We start from the raw sequence: 27,332 nt of genomic DNA, 5'->3' as shown, positions 1-27,332 counted from the left end.
GAGTAAACCTAAAATATTATGGAAATTTCTGGTATATCATGGGTAATTTTATTTTTTATAAAACAAAAGTTACGATATCAAGCTTTTAATCTAAATAATGAGCTGATATATTTAATATTAAATTCCAAATTAAGCATTTAATCATTACTATTTTTAAATCAGGTGCGAAGTCCTCTAACATAGTATTTTCTGTATGCTGTATATTGAACTATTAGAACATTAGAAATTAGTAAAACCTTGCCAAATAAATATAATGACCAATATATTAAAATGTAAGCCATACCAATACTGGGTCATCTGAGTAGAATTGATCTTAATAAAGTATCAAGGAATTTGAATGAGTTGTAGACTACTGTGTACCATTAGAAATGTTTGAATTAAAGACTTTTTTTTTCTATTGCAATTTTTCTTCAAATGCATTTTCAGGGAATTTATTTTGACATTTTTGCAATGTTTCATAATATTCCATAGTATTTTTAATATATATTGTAAGCATTGTTACTTGTATTTATAGAAAGAAATAGGCATTTGTAATACATTAATAGGTTCAGATCCAGTTCTAGTACAAATATTTGATTTATGCACTTCAGTTGCAGTAGTGAGAATTGATTTGCATCTTCATTGAAATTCAAGGCCTCAATAAGCTCGGTGTACTTGTTTTTAAACAGATAGTGCCTTGCTATTGCCATCATTCAGAAATAAAATTTGACTAAATGATTGAAAAATAAAACACAACAAGAAATGTAAGTGTTTATTGTGTCAAGGAAATAAAAATATTTATCAAGTAGAGAAATAAATAAAACCTTATTCAGGTGAATGAAAGCAATAAGCCGTTTTTCAATTTTGTGTATTTGAAACACAAATCTTACTTGTTTTGCGATGCAATCTAATTTAAACCTGTTATAATTATTTAAGAATTTCATATTATTGCCAGAGCTGCTGTAACTGAGACAACTGACATATCCCCACAAATGATAATGCAGGTGGTCTCTAGACATTAAAGTGGAAATCAGCTTAGATAATTTAGTTTCAGATGTTAGAAGGACATTTTTCTCTAAACACAGTTTTAGAGGTAGTTAGGGTTTTTCTTTTCTGTGCTCTCCCATAACCTCTAAGGAGCTGTAAGAAATATGCTACATTATTTAAGATCAAGTCTCTTTTAAAAAGAATCATTACTGCAATTATGATTGTGGAAATAATTAGTTTCCTTGACAACTGTTTTTGCAAAGCCAACGAGTGTGAAATTCATCATAAGGACATCCTGTAAGCAATTTTAAAAAGTATGTTGAAAGGCACTTAGAATCAATGGAACATGAATGCTCTTATTCATGAGTCAGTATGGTTATCTTGTTTTGAAATGTCACAATATTGTTATTACAATATAATATATTTATAACATTTTTGCAAAAGTACAAAGGTACTCTTTTAAAACTTGGTTGTGTTTATCACATTCTTAACTTTGAGCAGAATTCTTTCTGATATTAGTTAGTCAACTTGGATGATGCATTCTCTGTCTAATTTGAGGATTGGGTATTTGCAGCTAGACATCTACTCCTAGCTCCAAAGGTGGAGACAGGGAACAAGAGTGAGATTTCATATACTTTTAAATGAAATCTGCATTACATATGGTGTACTTGATTAGGGGCTTCTGACGGCTTGCTAATATCTTGGTATCTATTTCATGTAATTATTAGAAAATTTTCTAAGATTCCTGAAGGTTTTCATCTGTAAGTGCCCAGATCTATGGCCCTTCAGCTGACATGAGTTCTTCTGTTTTCTCTAAATGTAAATTAGAACAGAAAAGGACCTATGGCTGTCAAAAGCAACTGAATATGAGCCAGGAGTGTGCCCAGGTGGCCAAGAAGGCCAACAGCATCCTGGCTTGTATCAGAAATAGTGTGGCCAGCAGGAGAAGTGATTGTCCCCTCTGCTCAACACTGGTGAGGCTGCACCTTGAATACCATGTTCAGTTTTGGGCCTTTCACTACAAAAAAGATATTGGGGCTCTGGAACTTGTCCAAAGAAGAGCAACAAATCTGTTGAAGGGTCTGGAGAACAAGTCTTAAGAGGAAGAGCAGAGTGAACTGTTTAGTTTGGAGATGATGAAGCTGAGAAACCTTACTGGTTTCTGCAACTATCTGAAAGGAGGTTTTTAGTGATGTGGGTGTCAGTCTCTTCTCCCACTTAAGAAGTTATAAGATAAGAGGAAACATCCTCAAGTTGTGCCAAGGGAGGTTTAAATGAGATATTAGAAGAAATTTCACCACCCAAAGGGTTGTCAGGCCATGGAACAGGCTGCCTAAAGAGGTGGTTGAGTCAACATCCCTACGGGTATTTAAAAGACATGTAGATGTGCTGCTTAGGGACATGGTTTAGTGGTGGACTTGGCAATGTAAGGTCAACCATTGGACTTAGTAATCTTAAAAGTATTTTCCAATCAGATTGATCCTATAAAAAACAAGGCATTTGTAGATCCTGTTTGTGCAATCTCATGGATATTACTAATCTGAAGAGAATTTTGAGATCCTGTAGGTGTCATGATGCAATTAATCTGAGAACCGGACAGAGATGGAGGCAAGGATACATTTATTATGCTTACTAGGGAAATGGAGTTGTTACTGAAAAAAAAAATTGGTTCTGATTGCTGCAGAAGGAGCTTGCTTACGCTCTCAAGAGCCATTGGATATAAGGCAGAAGTACAGATCCCGAGGGCAGGAATCCAAAACTCTTATGTGAAAACACAACTCCTATGAGCACTGAATCCACAACTTCTGTTTCCTAGGGATGTGTGAACTAGTACCAGCTCCTTGCTGGCTGTCATATTCTATAATAGCAAAATATGTTGAGTTTCCATTAACAGTCTTAGATCTGGGAAGGAACTGGAGGCTGCAAATTGCTGTCTGGCATCAGTGAGATGTATAAATGAGACAAGACATTCTTATAAGTTTTCTCATGATTGGCCTCAACAGCCTCCAACTATAGCATAGAATCATAGAATATGCCAAGTTGGAAGGCACCCATCAGGATCATCAAGTCCAACTCCTGTCCCTGTGGAGGGCACTCCCAGGATCACACCATATTCCTGAGAGCATCATCCAAAAGCTTCTTGAACTCAGGCAGTCTTGGTGCTGTGAACCACTTCCCTGGGGAGGTTGTTCCACTGCTCAACCATCCTCTGGGTGAAAAACCTTTTCCTAATATCTAACCTAGACCTTCCCTGATTCAACTTCCTCCCATTTACAGAATCACAGCAGCTATTATTGTCCTGCAGTAGTTTACTCCGTTAAAACACCAGACCTGTTTTTCATTTAGAGATGACAGTCAGTATAAAAATGTCCAATGGGCTATCATTCTGAGCCATTACTACTGCAACCTAAAAAAACATCTACGGTTTTGTTTTAAATAAATCTTAGAAGAAGGTGAAATGGAAGGTGGGAGAATTTGGGGACAGTAAGAAGCCCTTAGACCTGTTTTCCTCACTTCAAAAAAAAAGATCCACAAAAGATTAAAACTTTCCCAAGGATACCAATAAAATAATATTCCTACAGTACACAGAGTACTGGAAATTAGAGAACCCCAGCCAATATTACAATGTATGTCTGTCACCAGTGCTTAAAGTCACACAGTGATGGGCAAAGAAGAATAATATGTGGTATTTTCCCTCATTATCACTAGTAGCAAAGTTATACTCTTTATGGCAAACAGTTTTTAAATCATCAGTTTGCATCTTTAGGATTTTTCCAGTATTTTATTTGAAAAATAAAATAGTTCTTATTAATGCTTCAGGTATGTGTTTGTGTGTATATGGATTTGAATTTGTGTTGTATGTATATGTTGTATTACATAGACAAAATAGGGCTTTTTAGCTATACCAGCAGTATTTTATTAGAAGATAAGGTAGGATGATTAACTTTTTCATCCAGAGACTAAAAACTACTAATTACAGAACAAGAGATAAAGTTTCCCCACTGCCCACAATTTTCTCTCAGTCTGATTCCTGTTCTTTAATTTTGCTCTTTGTTTGACATTTGTAGGTAAAAATACATTCTATATGATACCATGTATGTAAGTGAGGTAGGTTTTTGTATCCATGATGTCTTGCTGCCAAAGAGCAGACTCTTGCTTCAGGTGCTTTCCTTGTCTCTCACCTCCCATCAGCCTTGATCTATGGGCTGCAAGAGACTTCATGGGGCGTTCTCCCTGCCTGTAAATGGAGACATACCCTCCCTTTTCTCCAGATGGACTGACTTGACACTGACCATACATCAGCTAAGAGAAACCAAAAATCATCTGCCTTCACTCTTGTTCTACATAATATTTGTTGACTTACTGTAACTATTAAAAAACTTCCAATCTGAATAGTTCCTGTGTCATTTGAAGCATTTTCTGTGTATTTCAAATAATTTCAGATCTGTTTGAAATCAGATTTTGCTCTATGACAAACAAGCCTCAAGGTCAGAGTGTCATATAAAAGCATACTGGGAAGCAAGGCCTCTGTTGTCATTACCATTAGCCTTTCTTTCCTCAAGGTGCCCCAGTGATCCTTCTTCCTGGGGTGGTGGTCTGGCCCTAGGTAGGCCAGCAGTCCAGTCCTAGGCTGCAGAGGATGCATGCATCAGCATTCCTTGTATGCTTCCGGAGTTTCCATGGCCACACTTCTAGTAGATTCCAAAATTCAGGAATGTTGCTTCTTCAATATTTCTTCCCCCCATTGTATGCTTTTGTCTGGAGTGGCCCTTATCTAGCCCAGTGATGGCTAGCCACTCTCTACAGAGGAGAGAGCTCTCTTCAGGTTTTATCTGGACAAGACCCCTCATCTGACTTTTTGAGTCACCATGTTTATGAGGAGTCAATTGCCCAACATTCAACTTGCAAGTTTGTTGTTTGAGGCAAAAGACTGGAACCTCACACCTTCCCAGAGATGGAGGTGTGGCTTACTGACCTATAGGTCCCCATGCCCTCCTTCCTTCCTCTTCTAAAGACAGAAATGACATTTGCTTCCCTTCATCCTCCAGGACCTCTCCAAATCTCCATGGTCATTTAAAGCTTATAGAGAATGTTCTTGCAATGAGAGCTCCCTCAGTGACCATGGGCACATCCCATCAGACCCTATGCACTTGTGTATGTCCAGTTTTCTTAAGTGTTCCCTGACCTGCTCCTTGCTCCAGGATTTCTTTATGTCTCTGTGTGCCTAGACTTCCAAAGGCAATGAGATCTCTGTTGTGTTTCTTTTCTAGGTTTCTATTTACAGTACTTCTTCCCATAAAACCAAGCCAGATTTTTTTTCCTTCCTCACTTTTGCTTCAGTAGCAACAAAAACATTCTTCAGGACAGGGTGGGTTTCAGTTATATTTGTGGTATTTTTTTATCTCAGTACACAATCTGTAACCCATGGGCTTTTGCAGATATAAACTGACTATATCTCTTTTTAACTTAAGTCAACAATACTGTAGGTAAGGAATAACAAAAAGATGGTAGATATTCTCTCTTGAGAATATTTTTCACAACAGCTGATAACAAAAAAAAGACATTAGTGATCATATTTAGCTCAGTTGAAGATAAAGCCTTTCCAGGTACAGCATGCTATTTCAAAACAGGGCCACATTTTAAGATATTTAACTGTGAGGTAGTGTCAGCAGCTAATTTTTGGTACTTATAGTTCTAGGAAAAGTTATGTTGTATCATTAAAAATTAAGCTAGGAGAATTATGGATGTTTGTAATGTTCATAATATTTTGTAGTTTATTTCCATGGAAAAACCTAGAGGGGTTGCCAGTAGCTACCTGGGCCAGGACTACAAGAATTTACTTATGTTTTTTTAAATCCTTGGTTTAATTTCCAGAGTAAGACTGTAGAATTATTTTATGTACTGATTTTTCAGGAATAACATTTTGGCCTGGTTTTCAGAATAAGCTTTGTGACCACACTGCCCGCCCATGAATGGTTGTATGTAACGGCACAAACACCCATCGATTTGTGTCTTTAATTAAAATTGGTGCCAATTAAAAGGCTAAATTACATATTTTGTGGACTTATGTACGTATTATTAATACCAGTTTTGACAGTGGTCCTGTCAGGTCTCCTGTGATAATTCAGGAACGAGACAGATTTATAAACTAAATGAACTAAACAAGTTTCTCTCCTCTTTATCCTCATGCATGATCAGAAACTTTTTATGTGATTAAATCTTCTGCTACAGTTTCTTCTTTCAGCCTATGGGCCAGTGTTGTTGCTTCAAATATTCATTATGTTGGGCAGATGTTGAATTGCACTTTCCTGAGTTCAAAGGACCTTCAACATGAAAGACACACATAAGATTGTATTTAGGTTGGACTTGGCTGAATAGTTTTGAATCTCAAGGGGAAACAAGCAAACTGGTCACATGCTTCAGGTTAAGTTCTTAAATAAATTGAGGTTAGACCAAGGAGTTTACCATTTTGTCTGCTGTGGAGAACCACATGTTACTGCTATTAAGGTTCACCTTTTCTATGGTTTGAGTACCTTATTATCCAGATTTCTCCAGAGCACTTCAATGGTTGCCATTTCATCCCCACTTCAATCATAATTTGATGTTCCTATTAACGTAATGTCTTTGAAGTGATTGTCTTTGGCACAATGTAAATATTAATTAATTTTTCTCTTTTTTCTTTCCCACTGTCACTTTTTTTTATTTTGATACTTTATTTTTCATGTTTTATGAACTTTTTTCTCAAATTTCCTTCATTTTTCATGCTCTTCATTTTCTGTAACAATTCTTATCCACACAGATATATGCTGTGAAGCTACTAGACATGAAAATGGAAGCCAGCCCCTGCAGCTGAATGCTGCTGGTTTCTCTTTCATTATAGTCATAATTTTCTGGTGCATGTTTTGATGCTGTTGATAAGGCAAGCAATATGTTTTCTTCCTTTCCCTCTTAATTTCTTATTTACAGGAAAATAAACACAGACTTTTATAAACAATTGTACTTTCTATAGTTCTTCTCAAGTTTCTATTCCTAGTTAAGATCCTAAATAGTGTAATTGCTTCAGTCTGTGCATACAAAATTTTTCATCTGGCTTTTTGGAATCATTGTAAATTCTGTGACAAATTGAACAGATGATGCTTAGCTCTTTTGTCCGACAGAACTTGAAGAATGTGACTCATTAAATTTGATCAATGCCATGTGATTCTGTTTTCTCAACTACATTTTTATTATAAGAAATCTATGCAGACTCTACCATTGTGACACACATGGCTTTCCAGGCACGCCTTCAATTGGTCTTTCATGTGAGCATTTTGATTCTAAATTAGTAATTTTCACAGAGTTGTGCTTATACTAGCTCCTACCACAATATGCTTAGAACTCTCTGTTTAACATAGACATGTTTTATATTTTCCTTTGGATTTAACAAACATTTATTCCCTAACTTATTGGCTGCTTCAGTTGTTAGTGTTTATTTTTGTCTACTTTTCCTGTGCATTTCTGTAGCCGTGCCTCAGCACGTAATACAGATCCTTTGCCACCAAACTCACTTCTTGTGACTCTTACAGTGCCACATTTCTTTTAATGGCATTCGTTGGAATTGAAGCTCCACAGGCTCAATTTTTGAGCTTTACTAAAGAATGGGAAAAACAGTTTTACATTTTTTTTAAGAATGGCTTATAAATTCTGCCATGGTGTATACAAGACCTCAGAAAAAATTTCATTTAGTGAGAGTCCACATAGACATATTACTGCATGTATTTGTTTTTAGACTTTATGTAGTTAGTCAGCTACATGTTTATGGTTCATTCTTCTATTGCATTCAGAATAACCTATGAAAGCAATGCACTTCAGAGCTGAAAGAATTAAATATTTATGATATTTCCAATCAAATTCTCAATAAACATGTCAAAGCTGATAAATTAACAGTGTATGTCGATTTTTGCCGCTTTGTAATTAATTTCTTCTAGGTTTTAATGCCCTTATGTTTTTAATTTGAAAGTAGTTGGTCAAACTTTAATTTTTTAGGTATCTTTACTCATGTAGAGGATATTCTTATTTCTTAGAAATAGTGATTATGGTGAGTTTTGCCAGTTGCAATTTATTCTTGGAAGGCTTTGCTTTAAAACATTATTATTAAAGTATCTTCTCATCTCAAAAAAATTGAAAATGGGTCTGTGTCACAAGTAAGATGTCTTCAGGATGCATATGTGTAAATCTGAAGAGTTAATTTATTGACAGAAAATTTTTCATATTTTTTTTTAATTACATATTTGGCATGGTGAAGTAGCTGGAATTCAAGCAAATAACATTCTAAATTTCTAAACCATTTTCCTGCTCTGGTTAGACATTTGACATTTTAATACTATGTACCAGTCATAAATTTACTATCTTAGCAAGTCATTCTAACATTGCCAATAAGTATGTAAGAAGCAATATGAAGAAAAGACAGCAATTAAGAGAGCAGAGATTGATCGACTGTGAACTCTCCAAACGTATCGTGAAAGGGCTAGCAAAAAGCCTTGAGAAATTTCAGAAGCTAAATATACATTATAAATGACAGGCTGGCTTTTATCCTCAGTGTCTCAATGCCAATGGGATAAAGAGACAAATTTGGATCACATTTTTTTTCCAGCTGATAGTAGCTTTCAGCTGGAAACTGCATAAGTTTCCCCTGTCAAATGAGAGAAATTTTAAAGTCTGTTCCAATTTATATTCTTCTGTGTTGTGCGTTTTGTGGTTATCAGGTACTTTGAAAATGGTGGGGTTTTTTGGTTGGTTGGTTGGTTGGTTGGTTGTTGTTGGTTGTTCTTTTGTCAGTTTTTTTGGCACTAATCTTCCCATCAAAGTCAAAAGTTAAGCCAATATTATAGGGATTCTGTGACAGCAGTGCCAGGCAGTTCTGGGCAATGTCCCAAAGCCTCTGTAATGAGAAAGATAAAGGAAGAAAATAATGTCCTTGGGATGTCATATATCTCCTGAGGTGAATAACTAATACAGTTATTTTTGTATTTCTCTTTAAGAATGTTTCAGAATTCCATCTTTAAAAACAATGATAGCAAGACTGTTTTACAATATTTTGTACAATCTGTGGAAGATGCAGAGATTTTAAGATCTTGTCTTCCAACAGATGAGAATAAGGAAAAAGTGAAGAGAGACATTTGTAAATTAAATTATAATTGGTAGATACAGACTGAAGAGCATTAAAATTGTACTTTAAACTGTATTACAATGATCAGTATGTCTTCAAAAAATGGATTTAATATTCTCTTTTCATTAGTACTTAAATGTTAGATAAGTAAATTTGTTCCTTTAAATTTAGAGATTATAAGAGGGGTTTTAATTCTTACGATTGACAGTTACTATATTTTCAACATTGTCATATATTTTGAAATGTTAATATTCAACTTTCTGTCAGACTAAATTCCTAAAAAATTCTATGCTGAACTCATGCCTTAAATCTAAATTGGTAGCACAGAAGCTTAAAAAGGGTAATGATTATTCTGTGATATAGCAGGATAACTCTAAGGAACAGTAATTTTTTTAATGGTTGATTTACAGCCTTTTGAGTCTAAGGCTGGATTCTTTCCTAATCACATATTACTTGCTGTCTGTCTTGTTTCCAGAGATTTGACAAGTTTCTAGCATTTACAAATTATTCATGAATCAAAGTGTTAACATCAATACAATGTCAAACGTGATCTTTCATTTTTTTCCAGTAGGGTTATTAGAATTTTAATTACTGACTGGATAAATATTGAACAGAAAAACCCACAAATACTGCATACATTGGAAATAAAATATAACTGTCTGTGTGGTTTTATGAGGTGCACAAAACATACTAATATCAAGCAACAAAATAGCATGCCATTTAACTGTGTAGGAAGAATAAGACCAAGCACTGATGTAAAAAAATCATGTGCATATGAAAAAATAGATAATGAAAAGATAAGCGTATATAGTGCTTTGGTTACATTAGTAATTGCATGACTGATAATCAGATAGTTTCTTGGGACTGACCCTTTATTATTTTTCCAGCATGCAGACATCGTTCACTAAATTGTATAGCTCCACTCACATGTGTATAAAACGGTAAACTATTTAAACCTAATAATTTTGGTTTGTATTGTTTTGCTTTTTTAAAAAAAAATGTAATTGACAATCATATCCAATTTGTTGTTGTGTTAATAATCCCATTCCCTTTGTCCAGTACGTTGTTGATTTCTAATTGCTCATTTTTTCAGGAGAAAAGGAAAAAAATCCACTTAATTTTGGGAAGTAGTTTGAATAATATCAAGACAAATGTAGCTTCTGAGTTCTATAATGACATGACTGAAATATTTACTATATCTAGAGCTTTTCACATTGTACTTTATCCATCCCATTTGTCCAGGCATATAAGGAATCTTCAGTTTTTCTTTGGTACACATTTATCAGTCTTTAGGTATAAGTGATGGACACTCCAAGGGAAAATCCTGTCAGTGCCAAATCCTGGTAAAGACAATGGTGTTAAAATATCAAATGTGGATACTCCACCCACTTTGCCTGTTTAGAAACAGTAGTTGCATGATTGAGAACTGCTTTTAGATGTTTTACAAAACCAGATCAAGCAAATGAGGGAGGAATATCCATTTTTGTTCATTTTATTATGTTTTAAAGTCCTGAGAAACTGTACAGTAATTCTGTAATTCTTGCTACTATAGTCCCACTACATTATATGAAATTAATAGTTCTGTAAATTTATTTTACATTTTTAACATTTTTGAAGAGGCACTTTCTAGTGCCTATCATTTCTTATAATTTTAATTATAATACATGATAAGTGATCTGTAATACAAGCAAGGTAAATCTTACTGGGGGTGTATTTCCAGCAGAAATGCATTTGCAAATTAATACAATGTATTAATAGATATATATGTGAAAAATATTGCAAGTAGTTAAGTTTCTTTAAGTTTCTGTTTTCAAAAACAGCATGAAAGTCAAGAAAAAACCCTGCATTTAAAGTAGTTAATTTTCATTTCTTAAACAGTGGGTTATTTTTCCATCTTGTTCATGTTTCACTATTTCACTTCACTGATTTCTTTCATGCATGCAGTACTTGCTGTCATGTCTGCTTTGTCTCTGAAAAACTGTGTGAATAGGGTAAATGTAATGTCCCTCAGCATCTTTCCAGTGTCAAGAAATGTATGTAACTTTCTCTTTCATCTGTTGTTCAACATTCATTTTAGTTTATGCAGCTTCTGACTTCATTTTGTAATAAAGAAAACTGACTTAAAGCATTTCAATCTGTATTTTCTTGATTACTGATAAATGCTGGTTTTCTTGTATTACCTACATTATCTACTTTTTAACTGAAGAGATTTAGTGTATATATTTTTGTTTCAACAGTGTTTTATACACTCAGCGTTTTATACAATAGCTAATATTTAAAAAAAACAAAACAAAACAAAAAAACATTAATAAAATCATGACCAAAAGGAAAAGGATAATTAGAATCAGAATGCCTCAATTTGTAGTTTGGTTCATACTGGACGGCTGCCATGCTACTCCACTAATGGAGCAAGTATGTAAAATATCTGTATAAATATGCAGTCTGGGCACTTGATCCATACAGTTGTAATCAGGCTGAACCAGTTACATCTCAAAAGGCAGATGTTTCAGTACTGGGAGGATCTATTGGTACACAACACTTGTACAGACAAGTGCTGACACTTGCCATTTTATCACTGTAGCTATTTCAAATAAAAACATGCACCATATACTGGCAATTCTCATTAATATTAAATTTCTCCTTTTGTAGATAATGTTATAAAATTATTATACATTTTAAATATTATTCCAAGTAATGCTTCTCAAAACTGTTGTGGTTGCACTTCGTATGTCTTAAAAAGCGTAAAGAAATTGCTGACAGACCTGAAATATTGTATAATTTCAACAATCCAAACATAGTTCAACTTTCTTTCAGCTCTCCTGACTCCAGGAGTCTGGTTACAGCTGTCATCCAGTATAAAGATGCAAAAATTTCTCGGGTCTCTGTGGTGTGTGCACAGTGTGATTTTGAATTCTCATAAATAACACAAGTCACATAATTTCTCCTTTGATGTAATAGCAGTGCTGAAGCCACACATAAGTGCATATTTTCAATACCCACATCAGTCTTAATTAATCTGCGTAGGTTCATTAGATGTGCTGTCAGACTGAGTTGAGGAAACTGTGACACAGAAACTTACTCATTTCCCTGAGGTCTGAAACTTGGGTGCAGAGCTGATGCCAGAAATTCCATAAAGCTGTTGTTCCTGCACAACCTCTCCTCCCTCAATGAACAGGAATGTGGGGATGTCTCTTGCCACTTTTCTCTGGGGCTTCCCACAGAAGTAGGCAATGGTAAAAACCCCACAATTTATTAAAGTAACTGAGAATATGCACAAAAGAAGGGGCTGTAGCTACCTGATAACCCTTTAAGCACATTAGGAATGCTGCTGAAGCCTGCTTAGGGATAGTTTGATGATACTGGGAATAATTTTTAAAACTTTGCTTAAAAAAAAATAAGCTCAAATGAATGTTTTCACAACCCATCACACTTTTTCTGGTTAACACAGCTTTCTTCCCTTTCTTTTTCTTTTCTTTCCTCAGTGGACATGTACAAGACATCATTGACAAGAACACTCAAGCTGCAATTTACACGATAAAATTTGGTTTACTTAGCTACTTCATTTATGTCTTGTTAAAGATAAATTCATATGAAAAAAATCCTGTAAAGGATCATTAGAGTAAATGAGAAACCAAGTCCTACTTACTCAGTACCCAGAAAAAGTCATAATAAAATAATTTTTTCTTGTTAAATTTAGAGGGAAAAAATAATTTCAGAAAACTTGTTGGCTGGAAAGCCTCTACCATAATAAAAAAAAGTCTCCCTCACTCAGATAAGTATCAGAAAAGTGTAAGATTTTTGATAGATACCATTTTAGACATGCTCATTTCAGTAGCTCAGATCTCTTTCAGATATTCCAGTGGCACCACAGAGTCCCTTGGCTGTGAATGCCCTTCTCTCTTCTGCATTGTTTTCTGTGGTATATAGCCTCTTCTTTATGGCTACTCTTGCTGGCAGTGAAACCATTAAAATTCTGCTGCAGTTGGGCTCAGATTTCAATATGTCAATTATGGGTAGAAGAAAGGTAGAAGAAACCTCTCTGGTCAGTTGAATCAGTATCAGTAGTACTGTCCCCTTATTTTTCAAAGCTATGTACCAAGCATATCTGTCAGAACATATTACTCAGTCATGCACTACAGAGCACAAATCCTCATGTGCTTTTACGCTGCCCTTCAGCAGTATCTTTCTAGCAGAAAGTTATAGGAAAAAATCACTGAGGAAGAAAAAGCATTGAAATTAATGTTGATTATAGCTTTGTTAGCATTTTTTTGTATTAAGGAATGGGATGCTAAAGAATATTACTGTTATGGTCTCTTTCACGTCAAACGTTCCTCCGCTAAGTCATATGATGTACAGAATATTTTTTTTTTTTTTTAAGTTGATTCTGCAACTGTATTGATTTGGTTATTTCATTTAAAGGTAGATATATAGGTGCTGAGCACTTATCTGGCTTGAAAGCCAAGTTTCATTGCTTTAAATTACTAAAAGCCTCTCATGCAGCTCTAGCAGTGTCAGCCAAATTATTGGAGTTGGTTTGGTCTACTCCTTTTTGCCAGGTGTGAATTTCGTCTCCTTAAGGAACAGGAGTGCTTAATAATGGGAAGCTCTTGTATGAAGCTAAGAAATCATTCCTCTTCTAATTAATAGAGTCTTTCAGAATCATGCCATTCTCATTAAAAAAGCTGGGCACATGCTACCTTCACATGCTACTTGTGATAGTTAATTTTGGGTACCTGTAACTTGTAAGATTTGGTGAGTGTCACACAGTCCTTTCATCCTGATCATCCACATCAAAGCAGCTGCAGCACGCAGGACCTCCATTTAAAACCATCTTGGATATTTCCTGTTGGAAAATGAAGGAGAAAGATGCTTTCACAGCAAAGTTATGCAAGACTCACAGTTTAGATATATCCATTTTCAATAGAGGAAAACACAGGATATCAGACATAACTATATTTAAAAGAGGAATGTTATTTCCACTTACTATATACAAATTTGAATGTACTTCTATCCCCAAAGGGAAAAAAAAAAAAAAAAGAAAAGAAAAAAAAGAAAGGAAAAAAAAAAAAAAACCAACCAAAAACGAATGTGGAAAGAAATGTGTATTGCAGTGATTATAATGAAGAGTTGTTCTTTGAGTATTTGCAGTACCCTGACTCAAAAACTCACCTCACTGTATTTGTATATGTTTTCATATCTGGGATGGACCAGTGAATCCGTTTGGATTTGTAGCTGTTTTGCTCATGATTTTCTTGTTGTTTGGATGTGTATGCTTTTTTTTTCTCTGGATCTTTAGTTTAGCAGTGCTTGTTCAGGCAACAGTCTTGGCCTTCTGGTGTTACTGATTAACTGGCAGCAAAATCTTGTACAGATGTTTAACTCTTTGGTACAACATTATGATTGTTTGGATGTTCATCAATGCTTATTAATTTTTAAAATCTGTTTTCTGTCTTTTTAGAGGTCTTGAATAAGTACATACATCTGGTAAGTTCTTGATTTTAAGAAAAGTTCCAGATCAGATATAGAATCAAAGACAAAATTCCCAGGCAGTACAGAAATAACCATCCTGGTTGGAAAACCTTTTTAAGAGTCGATACAACAGGGTAGTTCAAGAAGATGATAAGCAAGGGTATTCTTTTCTTTTGCCACTGCCCAATTCAGTATTTTCAAATACATTCTCCAGCTCATAAATTTCAACTACATTAGCACAAGAGCAGTTCCTAGGATAGCTTCAGACTAACCTGAAAAAAAAGCACAAACTTATGGATAACAAATCTGCACAGTCATTTGCGCCCATTCGAATCTCCCTGTTAGGTGTTAAGCTGTTAACATAGGAAAAGGTTTTTTATAATTTTTTTTTCCTTCAAAATGTAAATTACTAATGGGCTGTGTAGAAACTTTTACCTTTCCTTTCATCCATGCCTGCTAAGGAGGAGAAAGAAAGAAAGGCACAAAGAGGTGCTAACTTGCTTTTTTTCTTCAATAAAACTGAATAGTTAATGCTGGAAGGAACCTCTGGAGATTACCTTGTCCAGCCCCCTTGCCTAAGCAGAGTACTTATTACAAAGCTTATAATTATTATTTGATTGTACCAGTAACTGAATGTATTCAGATTTATTCTGTAAGAGTTTGGAGAAATTCTGTCACATTGAAGGATATGCATTCATGTAACATAAGAATGCTGCTTATTAAGTTCCTGTCTCTTTGTGCAGAAGCAACAGCTTTAGTTTTCCATGCACTAAGTGTGCATACGTAGATGGTGGCTCTCTTTTTATACCTGCTGCTTTTTTTTAGATCATTGCATATCAACTTCTGAAAGGAATTCACTCTGAATTTATATTTGAGGATCCATAAAATTTATCCTTCCATTTATTTCTCTTCACAGGGAAATTCTCTTACTTGCCAAACTTATTCATTGCTCTTTCCCCTTCAAATAATGATTTATTCAAAATTTGTCAATTATTTGTTAGAAGTTAGAAATACAACTTACTGAATAAGTGAGAGCTTGAGAATTGCCAATACTTACTTAAGCTTGCTTTTGTTGTTGTTGTTAAATTTCTGAAAGTTTTGTAATCTTATTTCCAAAGTAGTTAGGTACTTATCTGAAGAAGTGAATGAATTAAGTTGATTTGTTTAAAGTTGACATTTTCTGTCATTATCATGGCAGGGTACAGTATATCATTTATTCCACATTCTGCATAGCAAAAAAAAAATTATTTAAAATATATAATATTTTGAGAAATTATAATTAAAACCTATTCAGAACTATGGAACTTATTTTATTTTTAAACAATATTTAAAAAAACTCCACTATGATTAGATTACTAACTCAGATTGCTAGAAACTGATTCTCTCACATTAACATTGGATTTTTTACTTAAAATAAGTGCATTTTCAGCTAAAAAGAAAAGAATATGAATATTTTATTGTTGTAGAGAATAAAGTGGAACTAATCTTCTGAGTCCATTTTGTACATACAGGAACAATGTAAAAAAACAAACCAAACCAAACCAAAACCCCAAACATTTTAAATATGCTGATTAGGATGGGTTTGGGTTTTTTTGTATTATCTAAAACTTTTCACAGTAAAGTAATTCAAATTGAATTTAAGACAAAACTTTTTTGATAACAAAGGTGTTTTGCAACGTTGGTTGAAAAGCTATAGGTAGTATAAAAGTAACATTTCATCCCCTCACAGAATTAGTATTTCGGTTCTTGTCATAAGATATTAAGACAAAATTTCATATTGTTTTGATACCCTAGATGCATTAGGATATGAAATTTGAAAACCCTAAGTCTGCTTTAATAGAAACTGGCATTAGTTTTACAACTGCAGGAGCAGATGAACTGGTGCAGTCCCAGCAATTTAAGAAAGAACAGAATGCAGACAAAGATAAACATTTTTTAAAAGTAATCTTATGTTTTTCATTAATGTTGAAATGATGTCTCCTCAGTAGCAAGAAGCTTAAAAATTAAAGTCTTTCCTACAGCTATGCCAAATGAATATGAGTGTTATTTTACCAAGGAGCAATATTTTTACTCTAATCTTTTCCTTCACTCACCAGTGAAAATACTGTATAAGCTTTCGTGTCACTGAATCATTTTGAGTGGTAAGCTTGCCAGTCAGTGAAAAATGTATCTATCTCCTCACAAAACTTACTAACACTTCATTAGAAAAAGGAAAAAAAAAAACCCAACCAAAAAACAATAGAAGAATGATCACGTAAAAATACAAAAGCAACAACACAACCCTGAATCTCTGTAAAAAGATGAATTAAAAGACCTTAATTTCTCTCTTCTGTGTTCTATTTACTCATTAAGAAGGTACAGAGAGGAAAACTTCATTGGACAACAACTCTGGAACTGGACTCTGTAGAATCTACTGGTAGTATATCTGCCAAAACATATGAACTTTTTAATAAACTGGAATTAAATATCTATTTGTGTCTTCCTGACAGTTCAAACTGGTAGACACAGATGAGTGGATTTTACAAATGAAATTATCACATAGTTGGGTGCTTGTATGTATAAAGTAAGGTTGGAAGTTGTATTAGAAATTATAACACTTAACTAGGAATGTTAATATTAAAAAAAGAGAAAGAAAATAAATTCAGATTAAATGTCAACTTCTAACACTGCTGACAGAGCAATCCATAGATGATACATAATTTCCTCACTGTGCCATTTTATTTTTTATTTCTATACATCTTTTAGTCTTTCTAAAGAAAGGAAAATAACCTTAAAGCAATATCTGTCTATTCATGCATGAAATATATACATTGAATTCTGGTTTACTGTATAATAACATTCTGAAGAATAGTTCTATAAGTTCTACAGTTCTATAAGTTCTATAGTTCTAAGCCATACAACACACAATTAAATACATTGCATAAGAACTAAAATGTTGCCCTTATTTTGAAAAAAAATTGTACTTTTCTATTAAAGTGTTCTGTCACATAGACTAAGAAAGAATGTATTTCTGTTAGTATGTATTGATTTAGAAGTCCTAAAGAAAATAATTTTCAATTTGAAAGGAAATTTTCTTAAAAGTTAGTTAAGCAGAAATATGAAAGCTTAAATGGTATTTTTAAGCTAGGTAACAGTCCACAGTGTATCGGGAAGGTGGAAGAAAAAGAAAAGGGAGATGATAGTAGTAGCCCAATTAAAACATTGTTATTGTATTACAATTGATTATGGTCAAGGTGGTGATCCTTCCCCTCATCACTGCTCTCATGAGACCCCACCTGGAGCCCTGTGTCCAGCTCTGGGACCCCTAATGAAGTACAGACACGGAGCTCTTGGAGAGAATCCAGAGGAGGGACATTAAGATGAACAGAGGGCTGGAGCACCTCTCTTTTGGGGGCAGGGTGAGCAAGTTTGGGTCATGCAGCCTGGAGAAGAAAAGGCTCCAGGGAGAATTTAGAGCAGCCTTCCAGTATCTGAAGAGGCCAACAGAAAAGGTGTGGAGAGACTTTTTGCAAAGGCATTTTGTTATAGGGTAAGGGAGAAACTGAAAGAGGAGAGATTTAGAATAGATTATTAGAAAGAAATTCTTTACTGTTCGAGTGGTGAGACACTGGCAGAGGTTACCCAGGGAAGTTGTGAATGCTCCCTCCATTTAGGTTGAAGGTCAGGTTGGGTGAGGCTTTGAACATGGGTTGGAACTAGATGATCTCTAATGCCCCTTCCAACCCAAACCATAATATGGCTCAATAATCCCATGGTTTTGATGTCTGTTGCTATAGTATTTAAGTAGTCTTGGCAGAAAAATCTTGCTCTTACTTTGGCAAAAGGCTGCAAATGGACATTTACCACTGCTCTGCTGACTCATACATCACTTCAAGGCCCACTAGCACTAAGTAAGCTGATAAGCTACACCAGCATTTGGTGGAGTTTGCTTAGGAGATAGCATTACATAAGGAAATTGTTACATTTCTGAGCTAGTCTGACACCATCTTGAATTAGCTGGGTGGATGGACTCTTACTGAGGTGGCTTTTTCCCCCCTGGGTTATTCATCAGGTACAAGTCCCCTCCTTTCTCACAGTTACCTGACTTCAAAGCATTCTGTAGTATTACTGTCTCTTATGGAAATGTAAACTGAGTGAAAAAAATTAAATATTTTTTCTGAGATTTGTAATGAAGTAAAATTAGCTAAGCATTTATTTATTTTGAAGCATGTAAATGTATTTTCACGGTACAAGACTACACAAAATGAGGTCCCAATCCTATAATCATTTAGTAGTATGCATAGTTTTCCACACACTAATTTATTTAAGTCTAAGTGTGTGAAACTGTTTGTATATCAAGTAGCTTGAATTCACTTCTTTGAAGACTTTTCCATTCTACTTTAATTCAAAAAATTACCTTTACCAGAACAAATACTGTCTAGGCACTCTTTTAAGCCTTTTGTTAATTCTGCTCAGCAACACCAATAATTAATTATATTTGAAATTTTGAAAATATCTTATAAAAACAACTTATATTAACTATGCTTATGCTGAACATTTAAAATGTTTTTCTTAGGCTGCGTAGTGATACTCTCAGTCTTGGAATGATAAGATGTGATGTTATTTGTTATTAAATAACATTAATTATGCTCCGTGACCACATAAGAATTTTGACAATTGGAAAAAAATGTAGTGAAAATATGTTTCAGTGATTTTTTTAACCAGATTGTATTCATGCCTGATCATCAGTAGGCTTTTTATTCCTATTAATTTCTGAATTGTTAATTTCTAAAAAGCCCTCAGACGTGTAACTTAACAGCTTTAGGAAATACATTTTTTGTGATTAATTTTATTAATAAGTTTTGTTGTTTTTTTTTTCCTTCAAGACACTCTTTTTAATGGTCTTGGACTTGGTGCTGTCATTGGCCTGGGAGTGGCAGCCCTTTTGTTAATCCTGGTTGTGACTGATGTTAGCTGCTTCTTTTTACGACAATGTGGATTGCTAATGTGCATCACCAGGAGGATGTGTGGAAAAAAGAGTGGTTCAAGTGGAAAAAGTAAAGAACTGGAAGAAGGAAAGGCTGCTTACTTGTGAGTATTAATCACTTATTTTGGAATCTTCACTGGATATCTGATTTGTATTAACTTTATAGTAATTCTGTTGTGTGGCAAAGAGAATTAGTGAAATGTTTCTATTAACTGACAAAGTGTTCCTCTGAAATGTACAAAACTGTTTGTCATCAAATATTGCCTTAAAATAAAAATGGCTACAAAAACAGCGTTTACCATACCTCACTTTGGCCTCTTGGGAGGAATTACATTATAATTCAATAAGAATTACAGGTACGTCTTTGGTCCGTGAGGAACAGATAACAGATCATTTTAACACCCTTTCTAAGAATGCCTCTTTGAGTTGCAAATACCTAGACGCTCAGCATATGGTTGTGACAGTGCTAGTAAACCTGGGAGTGAAAGCATATTATAGAAAATCTGTGAAAGATATTTTCTTCTCAGATACAGCACTTGCTGGAAAATCTTGCTTCTTGCTCATAGACTTTGGAGAATAAAAATTATTGTTGATTTTAAAAATAGAAATGCTGAATTGGCTGTGGGTGAGAAGCTGATGAGCGTGGTTGTTTTTCATAGCAACAGTCAGTGACTGCTTAAGATAAGCAGGGAATAAGCAGTCCTTGTTCTCACAAATACTCTTGTGTAGTAGGTACTTCATTAGACAAATGTGAATGAACTGATCATTTATGTGCAAATATGTTTCTTTAAATGATGAGAGTTGATAATGAGATCTCTGGAAAAACAGTTCAAGTACTGGTTATGTTAAAAAATAGCGCTTTATTACCCCAATTTTACAGGGTTTTCAAAAGGTAAATTGGAGATAAGATTACTCATGGTCCCTTGTTTTAGGCAGTTTCATTTTTTTTTACTAAAAACTGCTTAATTCCCTCATCATGTTCATCTGATAGAATTCTTAGGCATACACTGTAGTATTTGTGAGAATGCTGGTTTTGTGTGATTCAAATAACACTTATTGGCCCAATTCCTGTGTGCCACAGCTCTGAGTAGTCAGGCATTGCAGTTCATTCTTCTGTAGCACCCCAGATCCCATCCTTCCCCAGATGCCTGTAAACAGATTAAACTTTGCAGCCCTCATTATTCATAGCTGTATCCAGCTTCTTCATTATCAGTCATGGAGGTGTAAGTGCCTTCTTTTGGTCTTAATTCTGGCTATTGGGATTCAGAGATACCTTCTTAGATAGCTGATTAAATTTCTTGCTTGTGTCCTCAACCCTTTTGGATACAGCTCCATAGAACAAAACCAGTCATAACCAGGCACAGAGCATTTAATCATAGAGTCATTAAGGCTGGAAGAGAACTCTAAGATCATTAAGTCGGACCATCAACCCAGCACTACCATGCCTGCTAAACCATGTGCTGATGTGCCATGTATATAGATTTTTTGAATGCCTCTAGGGATGTTGACTGCCACTTCCCTCGGCAGCCTGTTCCAATGCTTGACCACTGTTTCAGTAAAGGAATTTTACTAAAATGAAAATAATGCTTCTGAATAGAAGGCTATATAAATTAGCAAGTTTTCTAATTTCTAAAGTTTTCTAATTCTCCACAGCTTCTAGTAAGAGAAGGAATAAAAGCATTTTTTCTACTGTGTGAAGCCAGTTGTCTGAGTTAATAAATCAACATGGAAAGCTTCTGGCTCTGACTCAGCTGTCCTTTCCTATTGAGCACAGGACCTCAGTTTATCCTTTTATTGTCCATTCAAGAAGTGACCAATTACTTACTGGTGTACTGACCTTACTGAATGGAAGGAGCTTGAGGAGCTAAAGTTGCAAATCCCACTTGACAGGAGTTTATGCTTTTCTATCGACATAGAACCAAACATCATTCCATGCTGTCCCTGAAAAGCATAAAGCTGGTTACTTAATATTAATTCCTCCATGACAATCCTTTTGCCAAAACATCTCATTTAATTATATTTCTTTCTTTGTTGGAGTGATATTCAGTCAGTCAGCTCTTAAAATATTTGGAAATGTTCTTATTTTAGCCTGTCCTTTGCAATAAACTGTCAGGCAGAAGTTTCAAAACAGGCTTAAGAAGTCAAAAATTTTAATTTATTTTATGCCAACTAAGACACTGATATTTCCCACTTCTAAGTAAGTCAGTCTGCATTCTGGATCTTTGAGTGGGTTTATGGTACTTTCTTAAATTTTGATTTTAGGATGCATATAGGAATTAATGATGTTCCATTTGTACTGAATTTAGATTTTACTGTGCATGTAACACACACAGTCACCTGAAATAGAAGTGACATCGTGTGTTTCTTTCAAATCACCTTCCCTTTCGCAGAATTTTTAATTGTTACAGAGTGTGTACTTCCTGTGCAAATCAATTCCACAATCCTATGTGAATGCTCTTTGTGAATAACATCTTTATTTAGGTTTTTGGTCATGCAATGTGTCATGTGTATGTGTATGTGTGTCTGTAAGACTGTAGATGTACAGAGAAATCTAGTAGAACTTAAACATTTTTTCCACCCGTCCTACTATGACACATAATCTTTTTGCAGACATGAGGTACCCACGACAAGTATGTGCATAGTCTACAGAAATGACCATTGTGTCCATTTGTATATCGTAACATGGAATTTCACTTGCAGGAGTGAATAAGCACATACAGGTGTTTAGTGGTTTTGGTTTTTTTGTGGTTTTGTTTGTTTTTTTACAAAAACAAAAACAAACAAACAATAAAAAAAATGCAAAGACAACACTTTTAGAATGTTTTAGACTTCTACCCATTAATTTTTCACTAGTAAACTTCTTCATTTTGCATTTATTTGTGCCACGCTCTTATTAACCTACAGATTTTCCTTGAGGATGCCTATCAGAAGATGTTAGTTTTCCAGGTGCTTCCTCAATAGGTGGATTATTGTAGTTGTAACAGCCCGTTCCATTGTTATCTTCTGAGGAACAGTATGGAAATGTGACATATGAATTAGACAATGTTTTAAATTAGACTATGGCTATGACATATGGCAGTCTGAATGGATTCTAGTTCTCTAGAACTTCACAGGTCCAGAAAATAGTCTGTTAAAGTGATTGCTCATCCGTAACTGCAAACTGCAGCTGATGAACTGCATTATCTATACCTGTCCTATGAGCAAAAGCTGAGAGAACTCGGTTGTTCAATCTGGAGAGAAAAAAGCTCCAGGACGATTTTACTGTAGAATTTCAATACTTAAGTTACTTGTAAGAAAGATGAGTATAGACTTCTTAGTAGATCCTACAGCAGTGAGACGAGGGTAATTGTTTTAAACTAGTTTTAAAAAGGTACGTTTAGATTGGGCATAACGAAGAAATATTTGTGATGAGTGTGGTGAGACACTGGAACAGATGGCTCAGAGATGCAGTAGATGCCCTATTCCTTGAAACATTCATCATTAGGTTGAATGGGGCTTCAAGCAACCCAATCTCATGGCACAGTTTAGGCCCAGCTGGTACCAACCCCCCGGGGCTGGGCCAGGGAGGAGAAAATCCCCCCAAAGGTTTGTTAATCGAGACCAGGGTAGGGAGGTTTGAATTCCCCACTTACAGTAACAGGCAAAAAACAGACAGGTTCAACTTGGAAAGGAATCAAATAATTTAATTGACAAGGATAAAGAGAAAAGAATGCCAGATCTTAAAACCTTCCCTTCTCCCCACCTCCCACCTTCTTCCCAGTCCCGGATCCCTTCCCTGCTGCCTCCTCCTCAGGGCACAGGGCAGAGGGGGTTCAGGGTCAGTTCCCCACACGGAGTTTCTGCCGCTCCTTCCTCCTCAGGGGGAGGACTCCTCACGTTCTTCCCCTGCTCCAACGCGGGGTCCCTCTCCCGGGAGAGTCCTTCAGGAACCCCTGGGACACGAGTCCCTCCCACAGGCGCAGTCCCTCAGGCACAGGCTGCTCCCGCCTGGGCTGCACACAGAGTCACGGCTGCTGCGGGAGCAGTCACCTCCTCTCACACGGGGTCCCACATGGCTGCAGATCCACATCTGACTCTCTCCGTGATCCTGCAGAGGCTGCTACTTTTCCTTCCACCTGTGACACTTCAGGGGCTACAAATCCACATTTACCCCACTGTGGTCCTTCAAGGACTGCTCCACCGTGCTTCTTCAGGGACTGCTCCACCACGCTCCTCCATGGGCTGCAGGGGCACAGCTGCCATCTCACCACGGGCTATGGGGAAATCTCTGCTCGGGCACCTTTTCCCCCTCCTTCTTCACTGACCTGGGTGTCTTTTCTCTGGGATTGCTCTCTCACCTCCTCTTCTCCTCTGCTCTGCAGATCTCTTTTAAATTTTTGCAGTTTCATTTCCCCTTTCTTGAATATATTACTTGCAGAGGCCCATCCAGCTTCCCATATCTGATCACCCTTGGGCAGATGTTGGGCCAGGATTGGAACCATGGGAGCTTCCAGCAGATTCTCACAGGAGCCGCTCCTGTGGCCCCCTTGATTCCAAAACACCACTGCATTAACTCAAGACATCTACTTGAAGATATCGCTGCTTATTGCAGGGCACTTGGACTAGATGACCTTTAAAGGTCATTTCCAACTCAAGATGTTCTATGATTCTGTGATCATCAATAGCATAATTACAATAATCACTGCTCCGTCTTTCTAAAAATTCATTGTCCAATTAGCACAAAGGTTATTCATTTAATTACATGTGATAGACTAGCATTTGGTCCTAAAATGAGGGAAATATGTCATAGAAACTAAGAGTTTCTTCTACCAGTGCAAATAGAAGAGGCTAGATTATTATCACACAAGGGTTCTTTATCCCATTCTGGCAGCTGAGCTTGTCACAGTCCCAGGATATTAAAATACTCTTTCACAGCGTATAAGGTAACATAAAGGCTCTTTACGCTGCCAGAAAAGTGCAAACTTAACTAGGCATCAAGTCCTATATTTATTACACTAGGTTAAGAAAGTTTACATCTATCTATTCCCATGAAGAGACTATCATCTTTATTATTTAGTCATAAACAAAATGCTCCTTTGAGATGTTAATCCGTGATGTTTGTGGAGCTAGGTAAGTAACCATGGATACAGAGTGCTTTGAAGACTTCAAGGAATTGGGAACATGCTGTTAAATGTGTCTCAGTGGTGTTAGTTACTGCTAATTAGTTCTGCCTTTTCTTTGCCGACTTTTGAGAGAAGAAATCTTGGTAATTAGTTATATGCAATGTATGTGGTTAATATAATGATATGAGACTAAGGCTTTTAACATAATTTTTAGGAAAGATGGATCAAAAGAGCCAATAGTGGAAATGAGAACAGAGGATGAAAGAATTACCAGTCATGAAGATGGGAGTCCAGTAAATGAGCCAAATGAGACAACTCCCCTCACAGAACCAGAGTAAGTAGCCCTACAGTTTCACACAAGGTCCTTCTGACTATGAGCATGGGATGGGTTTCCCGTGCTTCTGGAGGTAGATACACATCATTATCAAAGCAGTGTGTTGCATAAGTGCAGTGTATGAGTGTGACTTTATATTTATTTAATTATTTTTGCTGCAGTAATCAATCTAAATCATGGAACCCCACATGCTACGACTGAGTTTATCACTAGATTTTTTTCTCTTCTTTCTGTGACCCAGAGAAAACCACATCTACGTGTTATCCAGCCCATGGATGGCAACACCACAATAGTGGCAATCCTGCATTATATCTTTAGCCACCTGTTAGGCTGTTCGGAGGTTAGCAAGGGAAATTTTCTGGCTATCCCTGCTGTCCTGACTCCTGAGGAGCTGCCCCTATGTGGAAATAAACTCCATGCCAGGATGGGGAGGTACAAGAATCCCTGCCCCTCCCTCCCCAGCCCACTGCTCTCCCCTGCCTAGGGGTCTGCATCAGCTCCCGTCTCATGCGCAGCTCATGCCCTGTGCTCTCAGGCTTCTCTGTCCCTCCCAGCTAACCTCCAAATCCCATAGAGAACTACAGCCAGCACAGGCAGGTCACAGCCCTGCCACCTTCTCTCTCATCTTTGACACCCACCTCCAGACCTCCTGACACTGCAGTGGTGGCAGAGCAGGAGTGCAAGGATTATTTTTCAGTCGAGTGCAGCTTATCTTTGCCACTTACTAAGCAGGTGTTATCCACTCTGTGGGAATAATCTCCTGTCTCTCGCAAGTAACCTGAAATTGCATCATACACACACACACACACACACACAAAATGTATGTAGAGCACAAGGGTGCTGTGCCCCAGAAATCCAGCTCCTCATAGGGTGGTACCTTCCTGCTTTCATTCACATAACCGAGACCTTAGCTCAGTATTTAATTCTACATGGTGTCATTGGATTAATAGGGCTGGAGGAGAGCCATTTTGTTCAGTTGCCTCGTGCCCCCTTCCTTTCCCTGAAAACTGCTTTCAGCACTAAGACTGCAGTGGTTCTCACCCAGGCTCACAGGCTCCAGCTGCCTCCCGAGTCATGGGGACTGGGTACAGGGCTAGTGTTTGTACCCAAACAGCACTTGTCAAAACCTGTGTGGAGGATAAAGGAACATTTGTGATAGTGCAGGGCACTAGAAAGCTGATATTTTGCTACACTTAGTATTGCAATGAGAGATTCTGATACTCTTTTTTCTCTTCTGAAAATTTCGTTTGAAGAGAAACTATAGTTCAACAAAGGTGATGACAGTATTATTCCTTCTATTGAGAGGAATACCACTCCCCTAGTGGTATTAAAGGATATGAACTGATTGCTCAAGAGTTTAATTTCTGAGCTTCAGAAGTTGATTGATTTGAAATTATTAAAGAAATCTCCAAGTTTCTTTGGTTTGAGCCCAAAGCTTTTAATATATTTTGAAAATCTTCTACCTCATGAGATCATAAAACTGACAGGACTATCACTTCTCTAGTAAATATAGAAACTTACCTGTTGTTTATTTGGTGGAATCAGAGTTTTTTAAAAAGGGAGAATATTCTTGAAAGGCAGGATTTTTGGTTCCTGAAAATACAACAAAATTATCTTCCTTGCTATTATATGTAAGTACACAGTCCAGAACCCTTAATAAGAAAAAACGATGTGTTATTTGATGTCATTGGCACTTGTAATAGAAATGTAATGGGGAGTGTGACTACAAAGTAAGCACTATACTTTAGTACTATTTTATATACTTTAGTATATACTTTAGGTACAGAACCTGTACCTAAAGACTTCAAACTTTTGTTATTAAATGATTATGGAATTTTTGAATCACTAGCGATATATTTTTATTACTGGTGATGTATTCATATTAGAATTTATAATGAGGGGCACTGTAGAGAACCTAGAGTTATCTAAGGAGTCAGGGAAATATGGTTGTAAACGTTGTACAAGTCATGTGGGCCTTGAATATTTTAGTGAGCAAGGCACCAGGGCTGCATTTTTTTGTTCTTCATTACTATTTTTAGCACTAGACAGTGGGAATACAAATGAGATGCATCTAGCAAGAGAAATTTTATCAGGAAAAACTAAGTCCAGTTCTTCCTGCTTGTCATCTTTATTAGAACAGCCGACAGGAGTTAAATATGGGAAATTTAAAAACAAATACGTTTTAATCTTTAGAGGAAGAGGAAAGGATCAGTTACTGGTGGCATGAAAAGATAACTAAATCGTAGGAACACCTGATAATAAGTTTGATGATTTTGTCCTTGGGTCAATAGGACTGCTAAGAGATATTAATAATGATGACAGTTTCCTTCTTGGCAATTTTTTTCT

At 36.1% G+C, this 27,332-nt stretch overlaps 1 protein-coding gene across 1 annotated transcript in view; it reads left to right on the top strand.

Moving 5' to 3' along the window:
* The window catches only part of NCAM2 (neural cell adhesion molecule 2), a 245,780-nt gene that overhangs the window by 209,856 nt on the left and 8,592 nt on the right, over window positions 1-27,332 (top strand). Inside the window, exons 16-17 of the mRNA XM_071755255.1 lie at window positions 19,450-19,654; window positions 24,867-24,986. Coding sequence (XP_071611356.1) covers window positions 19,450-19,654; window positions 24,867-24,986 — 325 coding nt within the window. The remainder of the gene's footprint in view (window positions 1-19,449; window positions 19,655-24,866; window positions 24,987-27,332) is intronic.

This window comes from Heliangelus exortis, chromosome 1, assembly GCF_036169615.1.
Source record: "Heliangelus exortis chromosome 1, bHelExo1.hap1, whole genome shotgun sequence".
Classification (NCBI taxonomy): domain Eukaryota; kingdom Metazoa; phylum Chordata; class Aves; order Apodiformes; family Trochilidae; genus Heliangelus; species Heliangelus exortis.
The sequence above is the reverse complement of the archived record's forward strand: the minus strand, read 5'-3'. Positions and strand labels throughout refer to the sequence as shown.